The sequence below is a fragment of the Hypanus sabinus genome, chromosome 31, assembly GCF_030144855.1.
Source record: "Hypanus sabinus isolate sHypSab1 chromosome 31, sHypSab1.hap1, whole genome shotgun sequence".
NCBI lineage: Eukaryota > Metazoa > Chordata > Chondrichthyes > Myliobatiformes > Dasyatidae > Hypanus > Hypanus sabinus.
In genome coordinates, this window is record NC_082736.1 from 5,940,611 (window position 1) to 5,963,326 (window position 22,716).

The following is a 22,716-nucleotide window of genomic DNA, read 5'->3' on the forward strand; positions in this document are numbered from 1 at the left end:
CAGGCCCCAGATTGTATCAAAGCGACTGAACCCAATGTTTGGAAAACGAGTTAGACGTGGGGCCAGATTGAAAAGGTCTACCATTTCCTCAATTTGGAATATTGATTTACAACCTCATTTTATCACTGCAATTTTTGGTATACCAAATGAAGATGATAGTCGACTCTCCCCTTCAATTAGACGAATGATTGCCTTTGTAACATTAATGGCCAGGAGATCTATATTACAAAATTGGAAAGAAGTAAATCCTCCTACCATATCTCAGTGGTTCTCTCAAACTATTTCTTGTTTAAGATTAGAAAAAATTAGAAGTACTGTTTTTGATTCATCAATTAAATTTGAAGAAACTTCATTTGACACTTTCATATGAATTAATTTGGCTTCTTCCAGACCTTTACTCTTTTTATTCTTGTTCTGGTATGGAGTTCCGGAGTTTTTGACACCATCATATACATATAAACTATTATTATTGCCCATGTTAGTTTAGGTTTATATTTTTTATATATTTTTTTTATTTCTTAAATATACATTTTTTTCTTGTATTCTACTTTTTTTTCTTTTGATGATTATTTCTAATCTTTTTCATGTATAATCAATATAGATTTGATTGATTATTGTACGATCTTTTTTTGCTGATAGTTTAATAAGATATTGTTATCTTGTTATTAATTGAACTCTAAGTCTAATGCATTCATGACCTATTTAATATAATACTAAAAGGTCAGGTTGTTCTGCCCGAGGCCAGGGACAAGCCGGTTCAGCTCACTACTCCACTCTGCACTGAACTAAGCATCTGTGCACAAACTCTCTTTGAGCATTTCAGTTCAAAACGCTACAGAATTTGCTTGTGTTTATTGTTTGCAGGATTTGTCTTTCTTTCTGCACATTGGGTGTTTGATGGTCTTATTTTATTAGTGGGTTCTTTTGGCTTTCTTTGTTTCACGACAGCCTGTTTGAAACAAACCTCAAAGTTGTATAATGTATACGTACTTTAATAATAAATTTACTTTGAACAATGATTCAAAAACCTGATGCTTGAGGGATAAAATAAGGACAAAAAAATAACCAACTCAAAAGTGATTCTCTTTTAATTACAGGCCAGGATGCAGAAGAGCGGAAAACGACAAATATTCTTCACCTTTTTAAGAATTGCAATAGGGACAAGACGAAAAACTATACCCTGGTGACTCTTACATTAGTGGTAGGGATATCATAAATTGCTGATATTACTAGAAAAGATATTTAATGATAGGATCAGCTTGCATCTGAAAAAGCATAAACAATTTCAGAGTAGCCAATATCGCTTTGCATAGGCAACGTCAACTCTTGCAAACATGGCCGAACGTTTTAAGTGACCCACAACAAGATCCACAGCTTGGAAGCACATGACTGAAAAGAAATTTGGTAGAATATATTCAAAATGTACTCAATCAGAGAACACAGAAGGTAATGGTTGAGGGGTGTGATTCTGACTGGACACCTGTGAACAGTGGGGCCCACAAGGAATTCTACTCTTTGTGAAATGATTTGGATGAAAATGAAGGAGGGCTGATTTGTTGGTCTGCAGAGACACAGAAATTGGTGCAGTTATGGATCGTGAGGAAAGTTTCCAAAGGATTCAGCAGAACATAGAACGGCTGGAAATGTGGGCAGAGAAATGGGAGATAAATCGGTGTACTCTGGGAAGTCAAATGTCAGAGGATTTCTTTGGAATTCCTCTCCCCATCAGAGTGGCTGGAATTACAGTTACGGTAGTGACATGCTCCACCTCAGGATGTGGGAGTCACTCAGTGTCCCCGATAACTTCACATGAGGGAAGTGCACCGAGGTGCAGCTCCTGACTGACCGTGTGAAGGAAATGAAGATGGAGATGGACAGACCGAGAGTTTCCAGGATGCTGAGACCAGAGGTTCAGTGAGTTGGTCACACCTGAGGTCAGGCTGCAGACTGTTGTGTGACCATCACGACGGAAAGGGGAAGAGACAGACAGAGTAATGTCTCCCTGTGGCCGTGACCCTCAGCAACAAGTACACTCCTTTGGATACCCCTGGGATGACAAACCAGAGACAGCAGCCAGCCAGGTCGGTGGTACTGAGACCCCGGACCGATGCTCTGCGGGAGGAAAGGTCAAGCAGAGCAGTGATGACAGCAGTCTCACAGTACAGGGGATGTGCAGGAGATTCTGTGGCAGCAACAGAGATGACACGATGGTGCGTTGCCTCCTGGGTACTGGGGTCAGGTCCGTCTCAGACGTACAGGATTTCCTAACGATAAACTTGCCAGTCGAGTCAGTGGTAAGGAAACCAAATGTCGGCATTCATTTAGAGAGGACTACAATACAAAAGCAAGGATGTAAGCATTGGTCCGATCACACTTGTAGTATTGTGAACTGTTTTGGGCCTCTTATCTAAAAAGCTACATGTTCGCATCGGAGAGGGTCCAGAGGACGTTCACAAAAATGATCCTGGCAATAAAAGGGTTAATGCACGGGGATTGTTTGATAGCTCTGGGCCGGTTGTCTCTGGACTTTAGAAGAACGAGGGAATCTCATTGAAACAGATCAAATATTGAAAGGCCTAGAATGGAGTGGGGAGGGCGCTTCCAATAGCGGGGCCGTCTAGGAACACAGGGCACAGCCTCACAATACTAGGACAATACTGTTAGAACAAAGATAAGGAGCAATTTCCGTAGTAAAGAGCAGTGAATCTGTGTAGCCTATGTCAGGATGTTGCTCATTGACTAGAGCTCAACGTTTAACACCATCATTCCCACAGTCCTGATCAATAAGCTATGAAACCTGGTCCCTCTGCAAATGGATCCTCGACTTCCCAACCGGGAAACCACAATCTGTGCGGATTAGTGATAATCCACACAGATTGTGTGGAGATATGGAGATGGGCTAACCCCTATTGACATCGATGGATCTGGGGTTGAGAGGGTAAACAGCTTTAAATTCCTCGGCATCAACATACCCGAGGATCTCGCGTGGGCTGTACGTACCTGCTGTGTGGTGAAAAAAGGCACAACAGCGCCTCGTTCACCTCCCAAATCCTAAGAATTTTCTACAGGGGCATAATTGGGAGCATCCCGACCGGCTGCATCACTGCCTGGTATGGGAACAGTACCTCCATTAATTGCAGCACAGCCCAGCGCATCTGTTGTTGTCAACTTCCCATGATTCAGGACATTGACAAAGACAGGTGTGAGAAAAGGGCCCGAGGGATCATCATGGACCCCAGTCACCCCAAGCACAATCTATTCCAGCAGCAACCATCCAGGAAACGGTACCACAGCACAAAAGACAGCACCAACAGGCTTCTGGACAGCTCCTTCGACCATCGGACTGATTAACTCACGCTGATTTGAGGGGACCTCTCTGTTACACTGGCTTTTCTATTTATTATCAATTATTATAAATCACTATGATTGCACATTACATATTTAGATGGAGACATAACGTAGATTTTAACACCTCATGTATGTGAAGGATGACAGAAATAAAGTCAATTCAAATTCAACTATCTCCTCTCCTCTGAAGATCAACACTGCTCTGGTGCACCTCTAGGACGTGTGCTTAGCCAACTGCTCTACTCTCTCTAAACCCATGACAATGTGAAGAAATCTCACTCAAATACAATCTATAAATATGCCTCATACAACCATTGATAGTAGAATCTCAGATGGAGATGATTGGACATACAGGAGTGGGATATACCAGCTAGTTGAGTGGTGTCACAGCAACAACCTTGGGCTTAATGTCAGTAAGACAAAACAGCTGATTGAAGGAAGGGTAAGACGAGGGAACATGAACCAATCCTCATAGAGGGATCAGAAGTGGACAGTGAACAATTTCAAGTTCCTGGGTATCAATATCTCTGAGGATCTATTGATGCAGCTACAGTATAAAGAAGGCAAGACAGCGTATATATTTCATCAGGAGCGTGAAGATATTTGGTTTGTCACTTTAAAACACCCAAAAACTGCTGAAGATGTATTCTAAATATTATTTATAATATTTCTGTTTTTGCACTATTTTAATCCACTTAATATTCATATCCATATACATATATACAGTAATGTATTTATTGTTTCTATATTATCAAGTCCTGCATTGAACTGCTGCTGCTAAATTAACAAATTTCCTGACTCCTGCCGGTGATAATAAACCTGATTCTGGTCCTGACTCTGAATTCATCCCCACAGACGGATGTGGCCAATTCACTGGGTATATTTAATGTGGAGGTTCTCGATTGTGGGGGGGGGCGGGATAAGAGTGTTTGAGAGGGTTAAGAGATCTGTCATGATCTCTTACTCCTGGCAGAATGGTGCAGCAGACTGGATGGGCCAAATGGGCTAATTCTGCTGCTGTGTCTTATGGTCCGATGGTCTCGGAGCAGCTGCAGGACATCGTGGTGGACGGTGCGTGTTGGTAATAGCAACGTAGGGATACGGAAGGTTGTGTCCTGTGCAGTCAGTTTAGAGAAATCAGACAGAAACTAAAAAGTAGTAAGCTCTGTATTACTCCCAGTGACACTTGTTAGTGGGGGGAGATATAGTGAGATACCAGTGATGAATGTGCGGCTCAGGAGCTGGTGCAGGGGACAGAGTGCCAGTTTCATGGATCAATGGGACATCTTCTAGGGATGGGTAGGCAGAAACTGTTCACTCCACAGGGTCTTTTAGGGAAGCAACAGTTTTCTCCGTACTAAAAGTGCACGGTTTAGTTTTGATATGACAGGGTGGACGTTGAAAGGGAATCTGAAGGGTGAGTTGCTGGAGGTGAATAAAATTACATGAGACATACAAAGATTAGAGAAGCAGAGGCTGTTTCCAGTGGTGTGGCTGTCTAATGCTAAAGGGAATAGTTGTCAGGTAAGAGGGTGTGTTTAAAGGGGATCTGAATGATAAATATTTGACACAGAGAATAGCTGGAATCCCAAATGAGCTGCCAGAGGAGGTGGTGGAGGCAAAAACACACAAAGTCTCTGTTAATGAACACTTCCCTGGAACCTGTCATTACTGTGTTCATCCTGCCCTGGTTTAACTTCCCGGTGCTGGGTCCATTGTTGTTTTCAATCTGTATAAACGATCTGAATGAGAATGTAGTAAACTGGATCAGAAAGACTGTGGATGACAACAAGATTAGGGGTATGATGAACAGTAAAGCCGGCTAAAAAATCTGGATGTGGAATGCGGACCAGCTGGCAAAATGAAGTTGGTTACAATCTGGAACACACTTCCTGAGGGAGAGGTGCAGGCTGGTATTTAAGGAACATCTGGCTGAACATTTGAATCACCAGGACAGGGTAGGAGACAGACCAAGTGCTGAGTTAATGGAGACAGATTCTCGATGGTCAGTATAGCCATGCAGAAACCACTGACTGTGAAAGTTCAGTGGGAACCTGGAACACAGAACTTCAGGATGGACTTACCTAAAACACTCAGAACCAGGACAATGGATTTTTGTTGGACAAAGGTATTAATGCATTAGGGTTAATAGTGAATCAAACACCTCAAAAGGCTACCAAAATGCACCCATTCCCCGTGCGCCAGTAACAGGACTTTAAAATGGGAATTTGATGAAGAACACTGGTTAGTATTAGAAGAGATGGCGGACAGCTTGGTCACAATGGAACGGTGCAAGTATTTTCTCAGAGGATAAGGGGTTCAGTGGAACAAGCTCACAGCTGTGAATGAAGGTAACAAACCCCACTGCAGTGGAGGACTGCTGTTACCCTGGTTGAACCGCCCAGAATAGAGTCAGTGATTTATACAGAACTGAAACCGTCCCTTCGGTAAAACTCATCCACGCCGACCAAGTTGTCGACCTGAACTCGTCCCATCCGCCTGCATTAGGCCCGTGTCGCTCTCAACCTTTCCTATCCATGTAACTGTGCAAATATGGTTTAAATATTGTACCTGAGGCAGAGAGCCGGTGCGGTGAGGCGCTGACAGACACTCACTGTTCCGGGGGCAGGAAGAGGAGAGGCCGATTCCCACAGTGGAGCCGAAACCCAAAGTAGAGACCGATTCCACTTTACCACAACCCCGTGTCCACCATTCCGGACCGTTCCCATGGAAACGACGTCAGTGACGTAACATCTATGACGTCACCTCGTCACAGATTGGCATACGCACACGATATCACGTGACGCGGAGCCCACAGCCCAGGAGGCGGGACACAGACAGCTGTCAATCAGTGGAGACGCTGAGAAGTGCAGACATTGTAACAGAGTGGGTATAGAGGGGCATTTCCGGGAACAGTGACCCCACCCCCCACCCACGGGAATTGAATGTGTTATAATGAGTAATATTCACATTTTAATTTGACTCTTCGGTCGTATAAATATTTAATATTTGTATTTTTTTACTTTTGTGTGGATAATCTTTTATAATTTGGGATAGAAAAACGTTGTAACTGGATCACTGAACCCTTTATGAAAAAAGAACGTTACGGAAAAATATTGTCAAAGTCAACATTTTAATCCAAAGTAATTTAATAGAAGCATAGAAAACCTACAGCACCAAACAGGACTTTCGGCCCACAATGTTGTGACGAACATGTCCCTACTTTAGGAATTACTGGGCTTACCTATCGAAAAGTCTCTGAAAAGACCCTATCGTATCTGCCTCCACCACCGTTGCGGGCAGCCTATTCCACGCACTCACCACTCTCTGAGTAAAAAAACTTACCCCTGTCATCTCTGTTCCTGCTCCCCAGCACCTTAACCTGTGTCCTCTTGTGCAGCCAGTTCAGCCCTGAGAAAAAGCCTCTGACTATCCACACGATCGATGCCTCTCATCATCTTGTACACCTTGGGCCTAAAGGAAACGTTGCTGACTTTGTCCTATTTTATCATGTGTCGCCAAGTAGCCCGAAAATACATCGAGTCCATCATCTTCCCAACCACTGAGGTCAGACTGACTGGACTATGATTTCCTCTCGTCTGCCCTTCTCCCTCCTTCAAGAGTGGAATAATGTTTGCAATTTTCCTCTTCTCCAGGAACACACCAGAATACAGGGATTATAGAAAGATTATTACTAAAACTGCCACTATCTCTTCAGTCACCTCTTTCATAGCACTGGTGTAGAAAATCCCATCCAGCTGATTTTCTACCTTCAGATCTTTCAGTTTCCCAAGCAGCTTTTCCACAGTAAAGGCCAATTCACTCATTTCTGCCCCCTGATTCTCCTGAATTTCCAGCAGACTGCCAGTGTCTTCCACAGTGAAGACTGATGCACAATGCTTATTCAGCTTCTCTGCCACTTCCCTGTACCCCATTACTACGTCTCCAGCATCATCTACTTTTGCCTCTCTTTTACACTTTGTATATCTGAAGAAACTTCTGGTATCCTCTTTAATACTAATGGCTAGCTAACCTTCGTATTGCTTCTTTTTCCTCTCAATGACTTTTTTAGTCGGTTTCAAAGTTTTTTTAAATCATATAACTGAGTGTCAGGGAAGTCTCAGAGCAGCTACTGAACAATGTTCACTCAGCCAGAGGTGGTGGTTCACGTCGGTAGCAGTGGACAGGTAGAAAATGGATGAGGTCCCACAGTGAATATAGAGAGTTAGGGAACAAGTTAAAGAGCAGGACCTGAAAGGTTATAATTTTTGTGTTACTCCCAATGCTCTGTGGTAGTTTCGGTGGGAACAGAAAGTTAGAGCAGATGACTGTGTGGCTGAGGAGCTGGTGCAGGGACAGGGTTTCAGGATTCCAGAACACTGGAACATCTTCAGGTCCAGAGGTGACATTTACAAGGGGGGGAGGGTGGTTTGCACCTTCACGGGGGGGGGGGGGGGGCGTAAGTATCATGAGGTTCATTGTTGCTCCCTGGGAGGGTTGAAATGAGATTGACAGGGGGATGTGAACCAGAACACCAGTCACTGAATGGAGAGATTGATGCCAAGTTTGATGCTTAACACTGCAAGGATGGATTTTGAGGCAAATCCTCATCTGACATGAGTTTGTTTAAAGACAGCGGCACAGTGATTCAGGGCCAGTTTCTTCCTGTAAGGGGGAGGGTCCAGGATGGCAAGGTTCAGGAACCTTGGATGATGAGAGAGGAAGTAAATTTAGTCGAGGAAGAGTGAGAAGCTTATGTAAGGCTTAGGAAGCTGGAATCAAACAGGGAGTTAGAGGATGGTATTTAAAACACAGAAGGGAACTCAAGAACATTTGCAGAGTGAGAAACAGTGATGAAAAATCTCTGATGAGCAGGATTAAAGATAATCCCACTGCATTCTGTACATTCATTGTGGTGAAAAGGATACCCAGGGGTGCACGTCCAACATAAAGCGTGGGTACACAGGTAATGGCAGGAACATTAACATACAGAAGGATGCTGGGTCCGGGCAGATTGGTTCCCTGAAACTGGGAGCACAGGTTGACAGGGTGGTAAAGCCGGTGTACGGCATGTTTGCCTTCACCGGGCAAGGCATTGAGTTCAATCACCAGGACATCATGTTACAGTTTATAAAATGCTGGTTCGGCCACACTGAGAGCACAGTGTTCAGTTCTGGTCACCTCATTCTAGGAAGCATGTGGAGGTTTCGATGCAGGTGCAGAAGTTGTTAAGAGGGATGTCTGGAGGAGGAGTGAGGTGAGGAGAGGATCGACATGCTGGAGCTTTTTCCTCTGGAGTGGCGTCAGCTCAGGAGAGATCTGACAGAAATTTATACAATTTTGCAGGACATAGCTGGTGTACACTGTCAGGGGTGGTGTCAGAGGCAGAGAGCACAGGGGTATTTAGGGAAGTCTTAAACAGACAGGAATTTAGAGAGAAGTGACTGGCAGGAGATACAGAAGCCTGCAGGCACACTCAGCGATTCTGGAACAGCTTCTTCCCCTCTGCCATCCGATTCCTAAATGGACATAAAAACTATGGACACTACCTCACTTTTTTAATGTACGGTATTTCTGTTTTTTTTACCTTTTTTAAAATAACAGTCAATATACGTAACTGATTTACTTGTTTCTTTATTAGGTTTCATTTTAATTAATAATTATCTTCTAGATTATGTATGACATTGAACTGCTGCGGCTGAGTTAACAAATTTCATGTCACATGCCGGTGATAATAAACTTGATTCTGAAATGTAAAATGCAAATGTTATTTTTCTGTGAGGCGATGGGAATCGCTCATGAAGCAACGAACAGGCGATGTTCCCGCATTCTGCACGCCGGAACGGCCCGGGGTCAACCCGCAATGTGGAGCCCAGACAACGCGGTTCCAGGTGATGAAGAGCGGAGTCGTTCAGTGATCGGAGATTAAACTCTCCCTCCCGGGGCTGACTCCGGAAGTTCATTTCATGACTCTGCGCCTAGTGAACCCGCTGATTCTCTGCAAAGGGAGAGAGCTTATTCGGTCTGCTGAGAGGGGAAAACGAGCGGGGACTGAAACGAACCGGTTTCTGTGCAGATTTATTCCGGTTTCTTTCGCGGAAGAAACATGTCGAGACACTGACAGATGCAGGATATCAAACACACGGAAAGCACCCGCCGCTCAGCCCTTCCACAGACATTGTGAGTGGCTCTGAAAAGAGCCTTTGGAGAAATAGATTCAGCTTACGTCGTTTCACTTACTGGCAGCGCCGGTTTTCTTGGGCAACAGGACGGCCTGGATGTTGGGTAACACACCGCCCTGAGCGATAGTCACCCCTCCCAGCAGCTTGTTCAGCTCCTCGTCGTTGCGGACGGCCAGCTGCAGGTGCCGGGGGATGATGCGGGTCTTCTTATTGTCCCGGGCCGCGTTGCCGGCCAATTCGAGGATTTCGGCCGTCAGATACTCGAGCACAGCAGCCAGATAGACCGGGGCTCCGGCACCCACCCGCTCGGCATAGTTGCCCTTTCTCAGGAGTCTGTGAACCCGGCCGACCGGGAACTGCAGTCCAGCCCGAGACGAACGAGATTTGGCCTTGGACCGAGCTTTGCCAGCGCCGCCTTTTCCACGTCCAGACATTTCTACAGTCACAGTCCTACTCCAGCGAGAATGAAGGAATGTTCACCCCGCTCCAACTTGCCCTTTTTATACCCTCTTTGAGAATGCAAAGTGATGTTTGTGATTGGTGTGATCCTGCTTATTCTCATTGGTGAAGACAAATGTCCCAATCGAAGAACTGCCTTAATCGCCAATCAGCAGTCCGTAAAAGTAGAAGCGCGGAAAATAACCGTCTCCTCCCCAAAATGTACTGAAATCTGGAAAAAAGCCCGCCAAAAATAAATCTATTGTTCAAATTTAATTTCCAGTTAAATAATTGCAGATCGGTTACCCTCTGTTACTGAAACCAGGCATATTTGATTTAAGTGTAGTTGATATTGGAGTGTCTGGGAACTCAGTTCTCTAATTTCTTTCAACCCGTAACGGAACCGAATAAAACTGACCCTCAGCTTCTGCCCGCGGTCGGTCACTGTGTGAACGTTATCAGGTTATGGAAAACGGCTCTTCTCAAACTTTGACCAGCGTCTAGTCTGCAATTTTATAAAGTTATAATATGAAAGAGCCATCACGAGGAAATCTGTAGATGCGGCAAATTCAAACAACACACAAAATGCTGGTGGAACCCAGCAGGCCAGGCAGCATCTAAAAGAGAAGGACTGCCGACACTTCTCCATATGAAAGAGTCATGGGGTCTTTCAGGCTCGAGTTGAAATGAGATTCAGGAGTTACCCAGCTGGAACCAATAAACCCCGAACCCACAAATAAAACGGCAGCAATCCTCCACTTGGCATGGATACCGAGTGGGACGGACTAATGGGGAGGGGGGAGGGGGGTAACAATTTCTTGTCAGTTCAGTGGGATGTTATTCCAACCGCGATCCAGCTCTTGTAAAAGTCACCAGACCTGAAATATGTGCAATTTATTACCGAAAAGCTAGTACAACTCTTTCACTGAAATTGTGAGTGGCTCTTAAAAGAGCCGTTGTGTTTTCGATCATCTCACTGGACAGCTTCACTTGGAGCTGGTGTACTTGGTCACCGCCTTTGTCCCTTCGGACACGGCGTGCTTGGCCAGCTCCCCGGGCAGCAGCAGGCGCACAGCGGTCTGGATCTCCCGGGAGCTGATGGTGGACCGCTTGTTGTAATGGGCCAGGCGGGAAGCCTCACCCGCGATGCGCTCGAAAATATCGTTCACGAATGAATTCATGATGCTCATGGCCCTGGAGGAGATGCCGGTGTCGGGATGAACCTGCTTCATCACTTTGTAGATGTAGATGGCGTAACTCTCCTTCCTCGTCCTCTTGCGCTTCTTGCCAGACTTGCTCGCCGGTTTGGACAGAGCTTTCTTGGCGCCCTTCTTGGGAGCGGGTTTCGGTGCATCAGGCATTTCCTCGTCGGTTTCAAACACAATAATAAGCAGAAGCTGTCCGGAGCGCGGATTAAATAGGCAGCGCCTAAAGTGGTATGTTAATGAGGATGGGAATGCAGAGCATTTCCATTGGCTGTTTGGAGAAAGGAATCACCAATCGGAACGCTGGGGGATGGGAAGCGGCGCCAATGTGTGGCGGTTACCGCTGTCGTTTAATGCAGGAGGAAGTACAGAAGGTCAGAGACAGGCGGGGGTGCGGGCTGAAATTGAAAAGAGAAACGCAAATTTCAAAAGCAGACTGAAAATTAAATCAGATGAAATATTGCTAAATTCAACACTTAGATGTTCATTTCATGACACAGGGCAGCAGGAGAGGGAAGGAGAGATTTGGACATTTCAATGTAAAGTTCAAATCGAGTTTATTTATCCACAGGTGAGAGGAACAACGGATTTGTAGCAGCATCACAGACACATTGCATCAGACACAACATTGACCAGAAACACTGGAATTAAATATGAATTATACCAAAACATTCAAATAGACAGAGAAATATCAGAACAAATTCAAAATAACAAAGAGATTATGCAGGCAGTGGGAGAATCACCCTCTTGTGCTTCTTCATCTCGTCACTCTCGATTCAGAGTCACGCAACGCTGCCGCTTTGATCTGGCCCATGCCTTCATTCACCAGGCCCAACACTTGCCTTTATTGGATCTTCCTCCTCCTTACACTAGTCATCGTGTTTGTGGGGCCTTGGACCCCTGGATTAGGTTTGAGGGTCAGCCTGGTGGATGTATATATGCTGGGAGAGATAAGTCTGTAGAGTTTAGTATGGTGGGCTATGTGGGGCTACGGTGGATGGGGTAGTGTAGTGGAGCCACACAGTTGCCGATGCCTTTCATTATCGTGGTTCAACACCTCTTGGCTTAGGGAACCGGGTGTGCAAAGGGGCACATCATCAGTAATACAACTTGGTGCCATTGGGTGTTTCGGGTCTTTAATCATGAAACAATCTCGCCCAGGCAACGCAGCCAGGGTGGATCAGGCCCGCCGTGTTTATCCCATGGAGCAAGATAATGAGCGGTGTGTAATTCTGCAAGTTGTGGGTATTTTCGACCTTGTTACTTGGCTTTATTCTGACCATTTGAGGAATAGAATGTTCTGAGGCCTAGTAATCAGGCTTTACCTCCAAGTACGGTTAAACTTCCCTACTCCAAATTTACACCTGTCTTTATTTTGCATCTGTGTTCCTGGGATTGCGTGGGATAAATTAACAGAGTTTACTGCAGTACAAACTAGTGATTAATATTGGGCAGATTGATCAATGATTCCAAAACGCAAAAATCTCTGAAATCCAGAATTTATTGTACTGACATTAGGTCACAAATGGGGAATTTTACCCAGGATTAAATGGCTTGTCTAATGAAGAGCATTTCACCTCACTAGGCCTCTATTCACTGGAAATTTGAAGGAATAAGGGTTACTGAATTGAAACCTATCAAATAGTGTAAGGGCTTGAGTGAGTGGATGTGGAAAGAACTTTTCCTGTGGTGGGAGTGTCTGTAACCAGACCACACAGCTTCAAAATAGAGGGGCATCCTTTTAGTGTGGAGATGAGAAGGAATTTCATCAGCCAGAGAGTGGTGAATCAGTGGAATTTTTGGCCACAGGCAACTGTAGAGGCTAAATCACTGGATATAGGCAGAGATTGGGGCTAAGAGGAAAAATAAATCAGTGATGATGAAATGGCAGAGCAGGCTCGATGGGCCAAATGGCCAAATTCTGCTCCTTTATCTGATGGTCTTATGGACTCACTTAGAAACTAAAATTTTCCCAGAGACTGTTGGTCTCAGCTTTGACTCAACCCAGCACCTGAGGCTCCAGATTCCTTATATAAGGAATACAGAAGTTCCTAGTTCTCAGATTAAAGGAATATGATCTCATTTCCATCCTGAATGCTTGTCACCTTAATCTGATCAACAGACACAAAATACTGGCGGAAGTCCGCAGGCCGGGCAGCATCTATGGGAAAGGGTAACGAGTCGATGCTTCAGGCTGAGAACCTTCACCAGGGAGAGATCTGATGGAAGGGTCTCGGGCCGAAGTGTTGACTGTTTACTCTTTTCCATAAAGGCTGCCTGTCCTGCTGAGTTCCTTCAGCATTTTGTATGTGTTGCTTTTGATCTCCAGCATCAGCGGATTCTCTGGTGTTTGTGATTTACGCCTCATTCTGAGGGTATTTTCCTCCGTTATGGAGCTTTCATTCAGGGGAAAGATCCTCCTTGCCTACTGCCAGTCACATCCAGAAAGAATCTAACAGATATCCTTGTTTTCCCATTAACTGCAGGAATACAGACCCAGCCCACTCACTCTCCTTTCACATAACCAACCCTCTATCCCTGGAACCAGCCCAGTCAGTGTGGGGAACAGTCACTGAACTCCCTCGATTGCAGGGATATCCTTCCTGAGGAAGTGTGACCAAACCCGGACACTACATTCAAGGTGTGCTCTCACCAGGGCCCTATAGAATCCAGTGAGACATCTGTACCCCTCTTCTCCACTCCTCCTGGATCACAGGACAAAATACTGTTTGCCTCTCTCATTACTTGTTGTATCTGCATGTTAACTCAAGTGATTTGTTTACAAGGACACCCAGGTCCCTCTGAACATCCCCGTGTGGAAATAACTCTTACAGTTTGATCCTGGGAATGGGTGATCTCACATTTCCTCACATTCTGTTCCATCTGCACCATCCTCAACCATTCACTCTCCTGTCTACATCCCCCAAACCTTCTCACTACTGACCCTGTCCCTCCTGCTCTGCCACAGCAACAGATGTTGTCACTGAATTATGCCGCACAGAAACAGGCCCTTCAGCCCAACACATCCATGCTGACCAACCTGAATTTGGCCCATGTCCCTGTGAAACTTCCCTCCCCACAGTCCAAGAGATTTGGCAACTGTGCCCCTCTATACCATTACTGGAGGTAGTTTGTTCCATATAAACAGCACATTCTGTGAACAAAACCTGCTCCTCAGGGTCCCAGTTAAATCTTTCCTCTCGCACTTTATACCTGTAATCTCTAGCTTCCAACTCCATGACTCTGGAGATCATAGATTCACTATTGACCGTATCAATGCCTGTGATTATTTTATCAGTCTCTCTAATGTCACATACACTCTGATGAGAATGTTCCAGCCGATCAGTGAGAAGGGGATCTGAAGTGTAAATATTTCACACAGAGAATAACTAGTATCCCGAATGAGCTGGCAGAGGACTGGGGGCAGAAGCCAATAAAGTCACTGTTCATGAAAACTTCCCAGGAGCCTGTCATTCACTGTGTGCATCCTGCCCTGGTTTAACCTCCCAAAATAAAGTCTGTGATTTATACAGAACTGAAACCATCCCTTTGGTACAACTCATCGACGCCAACCAAGTTGCTGAGCTGAACACATTCCATCTGCCTGCATTAGGCCCGTATCCCTCTCGACCTTTCCTATCCATGGCGAGTGCATGGAATGGGCTGACAGTGACCGTGGTGCAGGCGGAGATGATAGGGTCTTTTAACAAACTCCTAGATGGATACATGGAGTTTAGTAGATTAGAGGGCCATGGATAAGCCTAGGTCAGGTGTCGGCAACCCACGGCTCCGGAGCCACATGCGGCTCTTTCATCTCTGTGCTGCAGCTCCCTGTGGCTTTGGAAAATAAACGATGAGTGTTTGATTAAAATGTATTTTATGTTAGTTTGTTAGTTTTTGAAATGTTATTCTAAATTTGAAGATTATGGTGATCTTGTACAATCTAAATAAAACGTGTTTTTTGCCGCTATTAATATACGTCACCACTGCCAATGCCTGACACCCGCCAGTGCGCGTTTTCTTTAATTTTTCGATCCAAGGTCGGCTAACTATGGAGAATTCTGAAAAAAGAAACGTGATTGAAGAAAACAGAACGTTTAATGATACGTGGGCAGATTCATTTGCTTTCTCAGCTGACGAGACTGGTTTACCGGTATGCTTAATATGCAATGAGAAACTAGCAAACAACAAAAAGTCAAAAGTCGCAAGACATTTCCAGAATAAACACGCAGCCTTTGCTCCAAAATACTCGGATGGAGATGAGAGAAAAAAAGTCGTTTCAGAACTGATGCGGAATGTTGATCTGAGCAAAAATCATTTCAAGAAGTGGATGATGTCTGGAAAATCAATGACATACTCTAGTTTTGTGCCGCTCAGGAAATAGTCAGGCGCGAGAAGCAGTTTACAGGTGGTGAATGTATAAAAGTATCTTTCATTAAGATTTCAGAACATCTATTCACGGACTTTAAAAACAAGAGTGAAATTGTGCAGAAAATCAGGGATATGCCCCTCTCTGCAAAGATTGTCAAAGACAGAACCATAAAAATGGCAGAAGACATCACAAGACAGTAAATTAAAGACATCAGTTCAGCTGTGGCCTACTCGATTGCCTGTGACGAGTCTAAAGACAAAGGTGATATTGAACAAATAGCACTGTTCTGCCGGTATGTAAACTCTGCCGGGCCACAGGAAGAAATGATTGAGTTGATACCTCTAAAAGGCCAAACACTGGGGGAGGACATCTGTGAGGCTGTCTTGAATTGTTTAAGAGCCAAAGTAATAAAGACCACCCACCTGGTGTCAGTAGCTACTGATGGGGCACCAAGTATGACAGGAGCGCACAAGTGATTTGTGGCTTTACTGCAGAAGTCGCTGGAGAGAAAGCTGTTGACTTTTAGTTAGTCTATCTAACAGAAAGCTATTAGATAGACTAACAGACTGAGAATAATTCAGGAACCAGTGGCAAGAGCCTCAATAGCTAATCTAACAAATAAAATTGTAATAAATTAAACTCAATATGTGAATATCGTTCACACTGGGGACATGGGACACATCTCACTGATATATTGGTTGACATTTCAACACTGTGCAATAACTTACAGCACTCACCATCATGAGAAAAATATTGAATGAGACTAAAAGTTAACATCACCAGTTCACAATGACCTGCACTCAAGAGTTTAACAGGGAATTGGCTGGAGAGAATGTGCAGGTAGAAGTTGCTGTTTGTCAGAACACACTGTGTTCCAGGAAGGTCCCATTGGAATGAAAAACCTCAACTACGTCCATTGTTCAAGTTAGAATACAACAGAAGGTAATTGTCGACATGTTAATTTCACAAGTGTTGAGGGTAAAATGCTGGAGTCTGATGTATGAAGAAATTACAAGTCATTTAAAGAAGTGAAATGTCATCAAACTGAGTGAACAATGTTCAGACTTGCAGCGACACACTGCATGAAAATGGAACTTTCAGTCCATCTGGTCCAGGCCGAGGAACGCTCTCTTCCAGGAGGCACCCATATCCAACTGAACACGTTGGTTCAGATCACTGCTCCACGATGTTTACTCTGCCCTGCGCTGAACTTTGGGCTCTCTGTCTGATTGCATGTTTTTTTCTCTCTGCACGTTGAGTGTTTGACGGTCCTCTTTTTTTTTTGTTTTGTTCCTTTTATGTTCCTTTGTTTCATGGCTGCCTGTTAGGAGAGGAATCTCAAGGTTGTATAATGTCAGCATAATTTTAGTAATAAATGTGCTTTAAACTTTTGAACATTGACCACTGACTGGGAATTCCACGGAGCACAATATTCGATGCGGCAGAATTTGTTAGCCATGTCGAAAAGGGGTATGTGTGTGGTCCAACTATTTGGGAGGTCTGTCCTGTTCTGAGAAGTGAGCCAGGTTGACTGACCTTTCAGTGCCTGAGCCAGCTGAAGTTGCAACAAGGCTAGGGTACAGCTACTGCTCAAGCATGGATAGTTTACAGGTAGTGTGCAGTCAACCTGGGCAAGAAAGGGCTTCGAAGAGCAGAGCTTCCCTTTGCACAGCAGGGGATGGACCCATTTCACATTCCAAGACAAGATAATGATTCAAGTGACAGATTGCCATGTAACAGTTGCTTCACTAATTCTTGATTATTATTGGCATTTAATGTGCAGATTATTTTGGCTATTTATACTGTATTATCGTAGTTTCAATGTGGATTAAACAGACAAATAAGGAATTTGAACATAAACAATTCCATTTCAAACAACAGAAAATGTGCAGATGCTGGAAATCCAAAGCAACACACACAAAATGCTGGAGGAACTCAGCAGGCCGGGCAGCATCTATGATAAAGAGTAAAGATTCAATGTGCGTTTGAGCAGAGACTCTTAATCATGATTTGAAAAAAGAAGCGAAGTCCAATTATGAAGGTGCGGGAGGGAAGGAAGAAGTGAAAATGGTAGGTGATGTGTGAAACTGGGAGAGGGGATGGGCTAACGAAATAGATTGGTGATAGAGATGAAGGGCTAGAGGAAGGGGAATCCGATAGCAGAGAAGAGAAGACCGTGGAAGAAAGGGAGAAGGAGGGGATGGACAGGTAAGGAGATTAAGTAGGAGAAGGAAAAGGAATGTGGAATGGTGAAGGAGAGCAGCGGGCAATTAGTGGAAGTGCAAGAAATTGATGTTCATGCCATCAGGTTGGAGGCTACCCTTTTGGAATATAAGGCGTTGCTCCTCCAACTTGTGTGTGGATTCATTGTGGCAGTAGAGGTGGTGATGGACTGACATATTGGAAAGGGAACAGGAAGTGGAATTGAAATAATAGCCACTGGGAGATGCCACATTTCCTGGCAGACGGAGCCAAGATGCTTGAGGAAGTGTCCTCGAATCTACATGAGGTTTCTCTGATATACAGGAGGCCACACCGGGACCACTGGATACAGTTGACATCCCCAACATCCCCAACTATTTAGGGCCCTGAATGGTAGTGAGGGAGGAGGGGTAGGGGTGGGTATGACACTTTGCAAGTGTAAGTACCAGGAGGGGGATCAGTCGGGAGGGTTGATTGGGCAAGGGAGTCACATAGGGAGCAATCGCTGCGGGAAGTGGAGAGTGGGGGTGGGCGAGGAGATTACCATTTGGTCATTACCAGTCTCTGAATAAACAACTGTAAAAAGTGATATTTCTTCGTTCAAACTTGAGAACAGTTTGTTTCAGAGGCCATGTTTTTCTCCTTGTGCACAGGTAACTAAGGTTTGATTGAAGAACGAGTGCGAGTTTTCAGATTCCAGCTACTGGGTGATGGTGGAAACATGGAGTTTCCTCTGAGAAGCTGAACCCTTGGCTTTGTTTTACAGGAGAAAGGAATTCAGCCCCTGTAGCCAATCAGTCCTCAAACAGAATTCCTTGTGTGTGGAGTAGTCCATCACCTTTGTCCACTGTCGGAAGGCTGCAACAGTAAAGAAGGAGCATTAGGTGGGTTTGAATCAGCTGAGGGAATAGAGGGAAACTGTGGCTGTCTCGGGCTGGGCTAGGTCCCATGAATCGATGGGAAAAGAGGATGCCTCATGCTGGATTGAATCCCATTGGTCATCATGCATATGCCTTGGGGTGGATTTGACCCCATGATGCACGAAAGAAAGGGAATTCTGAAGTATGAGTGAGTGCCTTGATTGTGTGTCTGAATGGTCACGTGAGAGTCCCTTACTGGACATCTAAGGCGACTCGGTGGCTTGTTTACTCGTACATTGTGGAGCAGAAAGAATTAAGTATGTTGAGAAGGGGGTGGAATGGAAGAAGGGAGTGCTTGCAGAAGTACAGATAAAGGAGAGAGGAAACTTTCAGGAGCCCTGTGGTGTTCACCTGCAGAGAAATGCGAAAATAATTGGTTGCTCCTCACAGTAAGAGCAGAGAAGATGAAAAAAAAGTTAGAGAAATAGAGTCAGAAAGAAGAGGAAAATTTAATTGAGGCTAACTCAATGTTTAAGAGACTACTAGACAGGTATACGGAGGAACTTAAGATGGGGGGAGGTTATATGGGAGGCAGGGTCTGAGGGTCGGCACAACATTGTGGGCTGAAAGGCCTGTAATGTGCTGTACTATTCCATGTTTAACAGGACACAACTCGTACTAATGTCTGAGTAGGAAGTAGTAGGAACCTGTTTTACCCCTGTTCCCCACAGGTACGGTTACAACAAAGCCCACCCCAGTAGTGTCTCCTGAGTTCTTGAAGAGGCTGGTGTAAATCTCTCAAAAGCTCGATGGGAGAATGAGCAATATGGAGACTTTTATGCACTTTGAACTAAAATGTCATGTTATACTGAAGTGTTTCCTTCACACTCCAGAGTGACATATGATACACCGTATTGCACAAAAAGCAGCTGGGCACCTTAATAAATTTGTAAAGTAGATAAACAAACTATTTCACAAATGCACAGATTTACTCGATTGTAATGAATGTTGTTGTAAATGATGATTAAGTGAGTCCAGGTTAAAGGGAATGTAGATTGTTACTTGTGTTAGATGAAAAGAGGTAAGTAAAATTCTGAGTGGTTTACAATAATTTCAGATGAAATCAAGTGCTTCAAGCTGTTAGGGGAGTGGATAATATTTGTGTGAGGACTGGAGACTCCCTGGACTGCGCTACCATTGTCTCATTAATATTGACTGTTGTATAAATATATTGTGACAGCTGCCCTGTATGATTTGAATGTTATTTTAACTTGTATTCTGTTTTATATTTAATAAAGATGACTGTGACCACATTGTTGCTCATCCTTGCTATATTAAAGCTATTTACAATTTCATTCTAAATTTTGTTTGAACGTTACCTGCTTCAAATGCATTTGACTTGTCACCCACTTGTGACTGGTATTTATTTTGTTCTGAACATTGTATAGTGTTACTTAGAGGGGGAAAAAACAGCTTTTCTAATTTATGGATTTTGCAGTTCTTTGATTCACTTCAAGAAACATGGGGAGAAGGCGGAGGACAGTTACTGGTAAAAGGTGGGGCGTCAGTGAGAGGTGCACCTTGTTTATGGACAGCCTCGCCACTGAGTTCAAAGATGCCCTCAGCGCCAAAGCAACTTTGATAACAGTCAGTTTCACCCTCAGCCGCCACAAACACCACAGACTATGAAGTTTACTTTAAATAATCCTTTCCCAAACTGTACTGTAGAATTTGTACAATTGTAATTCTGCCCGCTGTAAAATGCCTCCTGATGTAAACCGGTGTCTCAGTTTTTGGCCTTGATGGCTTTTTCGCCTGATATGATACTGGAAACAATGTTAGTGGATACGTGGTTTGTGCACCTCATGTCAAAGATGAGGCGGCACAGCTCCTGTTCCACACAAAGAACATGACCCTTACTTATGAACGCATGTTGGTACTAAACGCTCGAGTTGTTGAGTGTGTTGTAGGGGGCCCATACATATGGAAGGTGGGTTAACAGTGAAGTCTGAACCCCTCAATTGTACTGAGTGATTCTGTTATAATGAACTCCCCCCCCCCGCCCCCGCCCCCGATTAGCTTCATTCCTTGCTGGGATGCTCTACTGCCCCGGGCTCACAGCAGTCCGAACTATATTCCACCTTGCCAAAGCTGAATGAACTGATTTAGCTTAAACGCAAATTCTTTGTTACTTTAAATTTGTCTTAATTCAAAATTCCCCTTGAATGATGCAGTAAAATTTGTAACTCCCCGTCGGGGAATTGAACCCCGGTCTCCCGCGTGACAGGCAGGGATACTAACCACTATACTAACGAGGAATTCATACCCTCGTTTTATGCACGTTTCAATCCATGGGACACTCTAACGATGGAATTGCTCTCCCTCACATTTTCCCCGGTCAACCGATCACTGCAGCTTCCTGCTCTCACTCTAACCCAGCTTCCCACAATATCCTTGTAATATTTCCCTTCACTCTTTCAAACTTATTTGCATTCCTGTGAGTTGGCAAACAAAACTGCACACAATACTTCAAATTAAGCCTCACCGCTGACTTATTCAACTTCAAAAAACTCCCCATCTCCTGCACTCCATACTTTGATATGCCAAAAGCTTTCTTTATGACATGATCTACCTTGACACCCCTTTCAACCATTATGGACATGTAATCTCATTTTCCTTTGTTCTAGCATACTCCCTACTTCCCCACTGTTCACTGTACCCCACGGGAGTGTAAGAACTCACGCTTCTCAGCATTAAGTTCTATCTGCCATTTTCAGCCCATTTTACCAGCTGGTCCAGATCCCACTGCAAGCTATGATAGCGTTCCTCGCTGTCCACAGCAGCCCTAATCTTGATATGAGCCGTATATTTGTGATCCAGTTCACCACGTTATCACACAGATCATTGATATAGATGACAGACAACAACAGACCCAGCACCAATCCCTGAAACGTCTTATCCAGCCCATTATGCAGGACCTTGACAAATACATTGCTGAAATCCATGTAGACAACATCCACTTCCTTCCCTTTGTGAACTTTTCTGATAACTTCCTTGAAAACTCTGTAAAATTAGTTGGCATTAACTACCACGCTCAAAGCCATGATGAATATCCTTAATCAGTTCATGTTTATCCAAATACTTGTAAATCCAGCCCCTCTAAACACATTCCATTTACTTTGGAATTAATGATGTCAGGCTTAAGGGCCTATCATTTCCAGGTTTAATTTTTGAGCCGTCCTTAAAGAGCGGAACAACATTGCTACCCTCCAGTCCTCTGGTAGATACATCTGTTGCAAAGCATGATTTAAATATCTCTGGTAGAGTTCTGGCACTCCCTGCACTTCCCTCCTGTAGAGTCCGAGGGAACACCCTGGGGATTTATCTATCCTAATTTATCTGAAGAGAGCAAACATCTCCTCCTCCGTAATCTGTATAGGGTCCATGAAATAGATGCTGCTTTGTCTTGCTTCTATAGACAGTGTGTCCATGTCCTGAATGTGCTAAATACAGGGCGTAGCTGGATGATGCAGCGTGGATAACTTCACTCACTTCAACCCCGAGCAACCTCTGCACACACTAGCAATGACTCTTTAACTCAGTATTATTTGTTTGTTGTAAAATAAAAATTGTGCTTGAAATGGGGAGAGGAATAGATGCTGGAAGTGAAAGAGAAACAGACAAGCATAAGATACAAAATAGATGAGAGGGAGAGAGAGAGAGAGAAAGAAAGAGAGTTGCAGATAGACCATCCAGCTGGACTTTGGTCTACGAAAGGAAACCAGCGCGGTCACTTTCAATTCCCACCATTCAATACTTCACATGTGGGCCTGGTGTCCGAGATCTTCAATATCAGGACGCAGTAGTTCATAAGCCAGTTTCTCTTGGTGACTTTTGTCTCTACCTGATTCTATAAAATTCTTTTAAGTTCAAACTGAGACTAAGGAACCCTGGGAATGTTCAGGAGGCTACACCAAATGCCTGGAGAGATAAAGTTATCAGTTGAAAAAACACCCTTCAAATGGCCCAAAACGATGCTGTTTGTTCAGCGTTATTGAATATAATATGAGGTCCTGAGATCAGATACGATTCACAGCCATACGATTGTG

General features: G+C 44.3%; 2 protein-coding genes, 1 non-coding gene and 1 pseudogene across 3 annotated transcripts; 1 reads left to right on the forward strand and 3 right to left on the reverse strand.

The window, feature by feature from the left end:
• The window catches only part of LOC132383739 (uncharacterized), an 80,822-nt pseudogene that overhangs the window by 17,570 nt on the left and 40,536 nt on the right, over positions 1-22,716 (forward strand).
• Positions 8,967-10,678, reverse strand: LOC132383769 (late histone H2A.2.2-like). Its single transcript, XM_059954972.1, has 2 exons — positions 9,589-10,678; positions 8,967-9,346 (listed from the first exon to the last, which is right to left on the reverse strand). Exons 1-2 carry the CDS (start codon positions 9,962-9,964, stop codon positions 9,327-9,329), a joined length of 396 nt encoding a protein of 131 aa, XP_059810955.1. The 5' UTR covers positions 9,965-10,678; the 3' UTR covers positions 8,967-9,326.
• On the reverse strand, positions 10,935-11,329 carry LOC132383804 (histone H2B 1/2-like). The gene has a single exon (XM_059955011.1). It carries the CDS (start codon positions 11,327-11,329, stop codon positions 10,955-10,957), a length of 375 nt encoding a protein of 124 aa, XP_059810994.1. The 3' UTR covers positions 10,935-10,954.
• Positions 20,854-20,925, reverse strand: trnad-guc (transfer RNA aspartic acid (anticodon GUC)). Its single transcript has one exon. It is a non-coding gene; the product is annotated as a tRNA-Asp (tRNA).